Source organism: Mustela lutreola, chromosome 7, assembly GCF_030435805.1.
Source record: "Mustela lutreola isolate mMusLut2 chromosome 7, mMusLut2.pri, whole genome shotgun sequence".
NCBI classification, from domain to species: Eukaryota; Metazoa; Chordata; class Mammalia; order Carnivora; family Mustelidae; genus Mustela; species Mustela lutreola.
The window spans coordinates 135,899,331-135,909,276 of record NC_081296.1 but is presented as its reverse complement, the minus strand read 5'-3'; the positions used below and the strand labels follow the sequence as shown (position 1 = coordinate 135,909,276).

Sequence of the window (9,946 nt, the reverse complement as noted above, 5' to 3'; positions counted from 1 at the left end):
GAGGAGGAGCCGGAAGTTAAGGCGGGGAGGGGCGGGGGGTGGAGGGAAAAGCAAGCCAGGAGGTTCTGCGGCCGCTTCTAGTAGTTTCCAGGCGCTGCCGGCGGCTGGAACCAGGCGGTCCTGAGGCTGTGGCTGTGGCTGCTCGGGAGTTGGTGGCGGTGCGACAGGAGAGCCGATGGCCAAGTGGGGTGAGGGTGACCCACGCTGGATCGTGGAGGAGCGGGCGGACGCGACCAACGTCAACAACTGGCACTGGTGAGGGCCAGCGGGCCAGGCCGCGGGAGCGCTCGGCCCGGCCGGGGTTGCGGGTCCCTGGAACCTCGGTCGGAACAAAGCTAGGGCCCGGGGCAGCCCTGCCGGGAGATGGGGCGGGGTTCTTCTTCTGGCAGGGGTCCCTAGTCCCTAGTCCCAGGTCCCTCCACACACCACCACCTGCCTCTGTTTCTGTGTTTGGAGGGCAAGGGGGCGACAGGGAGGGCTGCACCCAGAGGAGGGGTTCCAGAGATGCGAGCACATAACCTCCTAGCCGATGCATCCAGCCTCAGCGGGGACATGCTTCCCACACGTGGCCGGAGGAACCAGCGAGACCCACACTGCCGTGGATTGTGTGGGGGAGATGCTGGGTTAGGCTCGGGGCTGCGGGTTTGGAATTGCTCTTCTGCGGTTTACGGGTGAGATTCGGAGTCAGCCGTAGGGGACCGCTGCCTCAGTCTAGAGGGCAAAGGTTTGGAACGTGTTCTGCAGGTGCCGACAGCTCAGTGATGCTGAAGATGCCGTGGCCTCTCACCCGGAACTATTCATTTGGTTGTGTTGTAACTCCCGGGACTGCCCCTGGTTGCCCGGCAGTCGTGGTTTTATAACGTAACCACTTTTCAAAGCCTCTTCTCCTTTATGAAATTAAAAGTACTATTTCCTTATCTGTTCACTGCACTGAACTTTGTTCACACTGTCTTTACTGTATTTTTACTTTGTTGCAGTTCTTTTGGCTTCTGGTTTCTCGGTTTCTCTACTAGTTAGTACCTCGGGAGACAGAATGATTTTTCTTCTTTATATCTCAGCCTGCCGGCGTTTGATCTGATTTTTGTGTTTTGAAGCCCTGACTTACATTGTTTTCATGGCCGTCTAGAGGACACAAAATGTTTAGGGGATTTTGAGCAATTTTGGCACAGCTTGAATTTGACAGGTCAGAACACTGTGCTAATGAGGTCAAGATGATCAGTTTATTACTTCCTGGACTTGTTAGCTAAATACTGCATTCTGTGGCCCACTCTTGTACTCCTGACCTCAGGATGGTCACAGTTTTCCATTTGGTCAAACGGGGGCGCCATGTTTTAAGTGTCAGATACTGACCCTAGCACATCATGCTGAGAAAGGAAAGCATAATTTTACATTTGACTTGCAACCGTTCCACACAGCTGTTGTCTTTATTGACAATATGGGATTCCTTGCCTTCCTAAATGGGTGGATGTCCTGGAGTGGGACTGATCTTTTCAAACTTCTTGCCAGACCTCTTTCAGCCTTGGATTCTCTTGCACAGAGCAAGCATGTGTCTTTCATGCGGCTCCTGGTCCATAGCTTTATGTCTGTTTTGCAGGACAGAGAGGGATGCTTCAAATTGGTCCACGGATAAGCTGAAAACCCTGTTCCTGGCAGTGCGGGTGCAAAATGAGGAAGGCAGATGTGAGGTGACGGAAGTGAATAAGCTTGATGGAGAGGCATCCATTAACAATCGCAAAGGCAAACTGATTTTCTTTTATGAGTGGAGCATCAAACTAAACTGGACAGGTAAGTCTATGCCAGGCTGTTAGGATAAACGTTAACCGCATTTTGGTTGACCTCTTTGGGAGCCAGGGAGAACAGTTGGGGGGAAGTTAGGAACTCTGCCAGGGAGATGGTGCTGCTTTGGAGGTCCTTAGCAGTCAGTCCTGGGTGCCAGAATTTCTCTGCTGCTTTGGGACACTAAATGTATTTCCTTTCTGGGGGAAAGAGGGGGATGTGTCTCACAAGTCCCCACCTGTGAGGCGGTTGGGCCACCGAATCTTTGGGCCACATATATTAGGACAGTTTACATAAGGTCCTATTTCTGAGACTGGCTTTTATCTCTTGGGTGGTTGATTTAAAGATGGGAAAGGGGATTCTTTTAGTCTTGATCTTTTCTTACTTTCTCCAGTGTGAATCTATCAGTTTCAACTACCGTGCTGATGAAGTTTGTGGGTGACTGTAATTTGGGGCAGTTTTATTTTCTAATTTATGTTCCTCCTGTGAAGATATTGGCAAAGAATTAAAGCCATGTGTGTGCCCCACCTAGATGATCCCGATAGTTGGGAGGCTGAATTTTAAAAGGCAGTAAAGCTAAAGGAGTACATGTAGGGGCAAAGCTTAAAATAGATTTAAGTTTCAATGAGCATTTCTCAAGTAAATGGTAATAAAGAGGGAGGAAAGTAAATCTATCTGTTTGTGACTTTAAAAAAACTACTACTGAAGTATTGTAGTCTGAAAGGACCCTTAGATGTTCTCTTGCCCAGAGCTCTTTGTATAGATTGAGACGCTGAGGTCGAGAGAAGTGAAGATAAACGACTTGCTGGTTAATTTTGAATCTGCCATAACGTCACCCATGTGTTCTAGAGATTACCGTACTGTGTAAAATTGCTCAACCAAAACCACAGGGCTTATAGGGAAGATAGGGTTAGGGACAGGACACACAACACCTAAAACCTTCATTGGTGACACGTTTTTTTAAACGTAGGAATGTAAAAAATGATAGCACAGCTCTACACGTTAGATGGGAAGAAATACAGTAAAAATACAGTAAACATGTTGCTTTACCTTGACAAAGACCTGAAGTTCACTTGTATGAGTGGGCATCAGAAGGTTTACAGCAGGCGGGTTATAGTGAATTGGTGGAAGGAGGGTCAGCTGAAATCAGAGGGGGCATGATGACACCAGCGTGGGTGGCCTGGCTTGTAAGACATGGGCCCCTGAGGTTGCTAGTAGATGAGTATTTGGAAAGTGTGTGTCTTGTGTATTCCTGTGCAGATCCTTTCAGCCGGGTGTGGTTTTGTGTGTTCACCTAGTGTTTCTTACGAAGAAATCCTGTATTAGCAAGCATGAAATTCATGCTGTGATCAGATTGTCCCCTAATATGTCAGTCGCATTGAAGCAAACTTCTATTTTCAGAACAAGCATCTTAGCAGAACTGACTGCCTTGATCATTGACCCGAATGCTCCCTGGCAAAATTCACGCTAGCACCACATCCGTATAGCTCCCAGTCCCATACAGTAATAACACGGTTGATCTCAACAGATTTAATGAGGAAAGACATTTCTTCTGAGGAAGTGGGGGGAGGGTTGATTGCATCTGGCATTCTCAGAATAAAGAGGGTCAGTTCGGTAGTTCAAAAGAAGCATAAACAGAGGAGTAGTTAGAACCCCAGAGTAGACTTTGCCTGCAGGAGAGACTAATGACCTGGCATTGCTTTTGATAGGTACCTCTAAGTCTGGAGTGCAGTACAAGGGACATGTGGAGATCCCCAATTTGTCTGATGAAAACAGTGTGGATGAAGTAGAGGTTTGTGCTTCCTAATTCCTCTTCTGAGTCTTCCACATCCTCGTTTCCCAGAGGAGAAAAATGAACTGTCATTCAAGATTAAAGCCCAGGCTGAGTCCCAGCATTCAGAACCTCAGTCTGCAGCTGATTTCCTAGGTCTGTGGTGCCATTGGGAGCTGCCAGCACAGCTCGTGCTCATTTAATTCCTCTGTTTTTAGCTAGTCACTTGGGTTCTGACTTAGCCACCATGGCTTTGACAGAGAGAACCTGAGAAGGAATACTCATGGGGATTGGAAAAAATACCCCAGCCCTCACACATTTCCCGTGGAAATGCCAGCAGTTCCCTGATTGCTCAGCACCCGCACTCCATGCTGTGGGTCCCCCGCACGTTATTTACCACCTACTTCTGATCTTTCACTCAGATTAGTGTGAGCCTTGCCAAAGATGAGCCTGACACAAATCTCGTGGCCTTAATGAAGGAAGAAGGGGTGAAACTTCTAAGAGAAGCAATGGGAATTTACATCAGCACCCTCAAAACAGGTATCCCTTGAGTAGTTCTCTATACCTTGAGGAGGTAGTGCCTCCCCAACCCCCGGCCATCAGACTGCTGATGAAGGGGCCTGACAATCCTTTCTTTGCCAAATGAATAAAGATTTGGGGGGAGGGGGCTTATTCATCTCAGAGTCCGTCTATAACCTCAATAAGGGGAAAGATCTACAGATGGGTTGTCCAATATATTGACTGTTGAGCTCTTAAAATGTGGCTAGTCCAAATGGAGTTGTGCCCTGAGTATAAAATACAGTGGGTTTTGAAAACCTGGTACCCAAAAAAAGAATGTGAATGATCAATAGCTTTTTTTATATTGATAACCTTGAAATGATAATTTGGATAGCAGAGGACTGGGTTAAATATACTGTCAAAATTAATTTCACTCGTTTTAATGCTGTAATGTGGCTACTGGCAAATGTAAAATTCTGTGTGAGGCTGACCTTGTATTTCTGTTGGACAATGCTGACCTAGACTTGGCATCCCCAGACTCGCTCCTTGAGCACAGTCCTGGACTGTCTTTTTTTTTTTTTTTTTTTTTTTTTTTAAAGATTTTTTTTATTTATTTATCAGAGAGAGAGAGGGGGAGAGAGCGAGCATAGGCAGACAGAATGGCAGGCAGAGGCAGAGGGAGAAGCAGGCTCCCCGCTGAGCAAGGAGCCCGATGTGGGACTCGATCCCAGGATGCTGGGATCATGACCCGAGCCGAAGGCAGCTGCTTAACCAACTGAGCCACCCAGGCGTCCCACCTGGACTGTCTTTGATACGCATTCTCCAGGGACCCCTGGGGGTCATTAGGCAGCAGTTAGCTCTCCCCCTTAGAATTTCAGTTCTGCCCGTATGTTCTGATTTTGATGTTGGAGTTCGTAGCGTGGCTGTCCAAGGGAACCAGCGTAGAAGGTCACACCTCTTGGTGGTGCGGTGACTAGTTGTGGCTGCTCTACAGAGGTAAGGCAGAGCAGAGAAGGGGGACTGAATCTGCATCCGTGGGCATCTTGCCCTCCTCTTGAAGTCACTGCAAGTGCTGCTGCATTCATTCACTCCTATCCGTGATAGACCTCATCTGCATTTAACAAGTTATGATGCTTCTAGTGGAATTGGGTTCAAAACAACCCTAGTTAACATTGTGTATTCTACAGCGTATGCTCAGATGCCTGTCTTGCAGAGACCAAAGGGAAAGGCATGAAGTAGATAGGCTCTTTCTCTGTTGTTACCTCATTCTGGGGTAAGGTGTCCATGTTTGTCAAACTCTAAAGAAGCCCCAGATTTCATCTATTAAGAAATAACTTCCAGGAGTGGGGGTTTTATCTTTTCAGAGTTCACGCAGGGCATGATCTTGCCTACGATGAACGGAGAGGCAGTAGACTCGACCGGGCGGCCAGCACTGAAAACTGAGGAGCGCAAGGTACGTGTATTTCCATGTGCTTTTCTCTCTGACCTTAACCTCCAAGCCAGAGTGGCATATGATCTGCCCATGGTGCTTTTCACAGAGTCCGCAGTATGTAGTTGTTTTGTTCCTCTTTAACCTGGTTTTTATTCATTTAGAGCAGACCCCTAGAGCAGATGGAAGCTATCGGGGGCTTCCGAGTCTCCTGACTGCATTTAATACCAGTTAGGAGGTTATGAACACAGGGTAGCATTTACCTTTTATGTGGCTTTGGTATTCCTTCCAATTGGGGTGCTGCTCTGTCCTACTTTGACACTGGAGGTCTCCTGAAGGTACCAGGGTTAGATCCCTACATTCACCTGTCAGGAAAGGATCGATTTCACATTTGCAGGGTGAGCAAATATTTTTGTGGAGGCGGACCTGTGCGGCTCAGGCTCAGCACTTGGTCTGCTGCCCTTCGTCAGCACAGTGAAGGGAATCCCAGAGGGGAGGTGGCTGCTTCCAGCTATTTAAGCACAGACTTTTTCTTTGAGAATTACACTGAAATACCTCATGGTTTGCCACATCCTTTGGTCAGTGGGGTTTTCAGTGAGTATCTCTCCTCCTTCACCCGGGATGGTGTTTTCATTGGGAATCGACGTTCTGGGCAAGCCTCCCTCCTGACTGAACCATCCATACACATTCCCTCCAAGCCCCTGGGGTACTTAGCACCAGAGGCAGAGACGTCTGTGAGGATGAGTAACAGGCCTGTCCTGGAAGCTGTGTTCCTGCAGGTTTCCCCATCCCTCTAAACCTTTCTCACTGCCGCCTCCACAGGCTAAGTCTGCTCCTTCAAAAACCCAGGCCAGACCTGTTGGTGTCAAAATCCCCACTTGTAAGATCACCCTTAGAGAAACCTTCCTGACCTCACCAGAGGAGCTCTATAGAGTCTTTACCACCCAAGAGGTAAGTATAATCCTGTCCTTCAGGCCTCAGGGCATCTGCTGTTCTGGGTGACTTGGGTTGTGGGCACGTCCCCTCTGTGTGCAAAGCAGGTCCTGGAAAGCAGAGCTCTGAGGTTTTCCTCCTACAGGCGGAGGCAAAGGAAAGACCCTTCTGTTCAGCCTACTCAGCAAAGTGGACATGCCTTCTTTTTCCTCCCATGTACTAGTTTTGGGTGGTGTGAGTGGGCACCACTGGATGCATTCTTGTTAGGAAAGGGAATGGATCTGAAGGAATGGCATCCTGGATTCACAAAGCATTATTCAAGCCAAAGCCTTGAGTAGTGGCTGTTCCTTTGTAGTGGAACAGAATAGAACCTGGTCATTGGGCAAAGTGGTGCCTTTGGAAATGAGAGCTGAGGCGTGCAGGTGTCAGCTACCTTGGTCCCTGGGTCCCACTGAGAGGGGCATCGTCTTCCACCTACTTTGTTTCCACAGCTTGTTCAGGCCTTTACCCATGCTCCCGCAATGCTGGAAGCAGACAAAGGTGGGAAGTTTCACCTGGTAGATGGCAACGTCTCTGGAGAGTTCTCTGATCTGGTGAGTGCCTGCTAGCCCCAGACCCAGGAGGTAGTCTCTGGTGAGAGAAATACATCGTTCCCTTCTTTTTTCAGCTCTGTAGGTAAAATTTAAGCTCTCCAGTTTGCAAAGACTTATTTTTTATTTCCAAAAGAATGTTGTAGTTAAATTTCCTTGCTTTCCTCTGATTTTTTTTCCTTAGTGGAGTAAAATTAGTTCTTCTTGAAATGTTCCTTTGTGGAAGAGGGGTCATACATATCGGGGCGGTGGCTTTCCATGTTCAGCACTGAAATGTCCCCTGGGCACGGCTGACCCAACTGTACTTCAGCGTAAGGGAAAGGTGGGGCTGGCATTGGGGCAGAAGCCGCCAACTCCATGGTTGTCCACTTTGTGCCCAAGTGGTAGAATCACATGGATGATAGACTCCGTACGAAAGGATCGGGGAGGGCGCCTGGGTGCCTCAGTGGGTTAAGCCACTGTCTTCGGCTCAGGTCATGATCTTGGGGTCCTGCGATCGAGTCCTGCATCGGGCTCTCGCTCGGCAGGGAGCCTGCTTCCCTTCCTCTCTCTCTGCCTGCCTCTCTGCCTACTTGTGATCTCTCTCTGTCAAATAAATAAATGAAATCTTTAAAAAAAAAAAAAAAGGATCGGGGACATGGGAGTCCACAGCTCAGAGTGATCTCTTCAATTATTTTAGGTCCCTGAGAAACTGATTGTGATGAAATGGAGGTTTAAATCTTGGCCAGAAGGTAAGTATACGGATTTGCCCTTGGCTCTTATCCCTGGAACTCGTTCTTTTCCCCTCATCTCAAGTCTTGGTGGAAACCCTGGATCCTCTCTGCCTTCCCCAGGGCACTTTGCCACCATCACCTTGACCTTCCTGGACAAGAACGGAGAGACTGAGCTGTGCATGGAAGGCAGAGGCGTGCCAGCCCCCGAGGAGGAGAGGACGCGGCAGGGCTGGCAGCGGTACTACTTCGAGGGCATCAAACAGACCTTCGGCTACGGCGCGCGCTTGTTTTAGGCCTGGCGACGGGAGGGCTCTCCGCCCCCTCGGCCCAGCCCTCTCCTGACTAGGGCATGGGACTCCCAGGATTGCACCATCCCAACCACTAACTTGGGGCTGGGGCCCCTTCCCTCCACGTATAGCTGGGGTTTGTGCATGTTTTCTGCTGGGTGGGATCAGAGGGCGATTTCTCTTTTATGTGTACATACGCTAAATAAACGTAATTTAAAAAACGCGCACATCTGGCATCTTCTGTTGATGGGGTGGCTGGTACTTGTGAGTCCCCTTGAAGACACTGAGTTAAAGGAGGGAAAAAACAGGTTTTGTTTACATTCTGGCTGAGGGTCGAGGCATAAAGGAAGGCTGCCGCTTCCTGCACTCCTCTCTGCGGACTGGTACAAAGCTGCTGCTCTCCTCACGGTCGGAAGACAGGGCCGGGGGCGATGCTCTGGGGTGGACAATGCCCAGAAACCTTACTGCTGGTGGAGGTGGCATCCTGGGCTCCCCTCTCCGTGTGGCCTCTGAAATCCTCTTGCAGGAACAGATGAGCACTGGGTGCTGCTGTGAGATGTGGAAAGCTGCCCACACTGTGGCTGAACAGAGCGGGCCTCAGGTTCACGGCTCCTGCTTCCCGAGCAGTCACTAGGTACCAGATGCTGTGTATACCCGTACACAGCTCACTTAACCTCCATCATAGCCATGGGGAAGAGATACTATCAGCATTTTCTGTTGCCTAAGAATCCAGATCTTGCGTTTCTTCAGTAATACCCAAGACCTGGCAATGGCCATTTAGTAGAGCTGAGATTGGGATCAAAGACTGACCTGCGGAGCCGGTGCTCGAGTCTACACCTCTGGCTGCTGTCTTGCCACTGGGTTCACCACGCCCCGCCCCCCAGACAGCTGCTGGTGTGTCAGGCATCCCTCCTGGAAGGCTTGTTACTTCTCCCAGAAAGAGTAAGACACAAATGTTCTTGCTATTCCCGGGTTCCGCTACGCAGGTTTACAGAGCACTGACCAAGTAGCGGGGATGTATTCAAATGGGGTTCCAGCTGCCACGTGGCAAGAGAAGCAACTTTCCCCACCCCCAGATGGGAGGGTCACTGTCCTGGACCAGCCAGGCCCTGGCGTCCGTCCGGCACCCCTCAGGAGTCCGGCATCCCTCGGGAGTCCGCGCCTGCTAACCCAGACATTCGGCCCCCTGCAGGCACAGCTATTTCCTTCAACTATTTTTGTCTCTTATTAGGTGGCAGCGAGGCCTGCGGGCTAATCCTAACTTGGCCACAACATTGTAGTCAAAGCAGAAAACTAGTACCCATGGGGATCATTTAGACCCCCGAAAGCCACTCTGGGCTTGAATTACCCAAACAATGGTGGACTCAACTAATTAGCATCTAGTTTGGCTTTAGATCAGCCTCCTGGGGGCCAAAAAGATGCCTTTTGGTAGAAAGCCTGGACGGTAGCTTGACTCAAACCTAGGGGCCCCTAACAGACTCCTGCTCCTCACACAGAAGAGTGACAAAACAGGAGCCCTTTCATACCTGGCTCGGGAGTTAACCAAGTCTAGATTTCTTGAAAAAATCTGAAGCAGAGATCACAAACCCCTTAATAAAACCCAAAACATCGGGCAGATCACCTGTCCTATAACACGTTCAGTGACAGTTCACATCCCCAGTGCTGACGACGGCCGTTAAGAGTTTTTACCACTGCCATTTTACTGATAGCATTTTGGGGACTAAAAACAATAACAGAGCTAAAAAAAAAAAAACAACTGCGGACTTGACTGCACTTGTGTTAAGTTGTGCCCCTTCCTACAAATGGGGCACATTTTCTCACCTGGATAATGGGTACAGGAGGCACCTTATCAGAGCATTCGAGAGAACACATACAGAAACACTGGCACTTAGCAGCATCTGGCAAATGTCCCCTACCAACGGCTGGACTCCAGAGCCCAAGCGTCTTCC

General features: G+C 49.3%; 1 protein-coding gene and 1 long non-coding RNA gene across 2 annotated transcripts; one reads left to right on the top strand and one right to left on the bottom strand.

Moving 5' to 3' along the window:
* The first annotated feature begins 28 nt into the window (after nt 1-28).
* Nucleotides 29-8,218, top strand: AHSA1 (activator of HSP90 ATPase activity 1). The gene is made up of 9 exons (XM_059182698.1): nt 29-255; nt 1,595-1,785; nt 3,486-3,568; nt 3,970-4,087; nt 5,410-5,498; nt 6,297-6,425; nt 6,899-7,000; nt 7,677-7,728; nt 7,831-8,218. The coding sequence occupies exons 1-9, from the start codon at nt 176-178 to the stop codon at nt 8,001-8,003; spliced, it is 1,017 nt and encodes a 338-aa protein (XP_059038681.1). The 5' UTR covers nt 29-175; the 3' UTR covers nt 8,004-8,218.
* Nucleotides 4,161-5,293, bottom strand: LOC131836825 (uncharacterized). Its single transcript, XR_009355807.1, has 2 exons — nt 4,843-5,293; nt 4,161-4,603 (listed from the first exon to the last, which is right to left on the bottom strand). It is a non-coding gene; the product is annotated as an uncharacterized LOC131836825 (long non-coding RNA).
* Nucleotides 8,219-9,946: the final 1,728 nt, after the last annotated feature.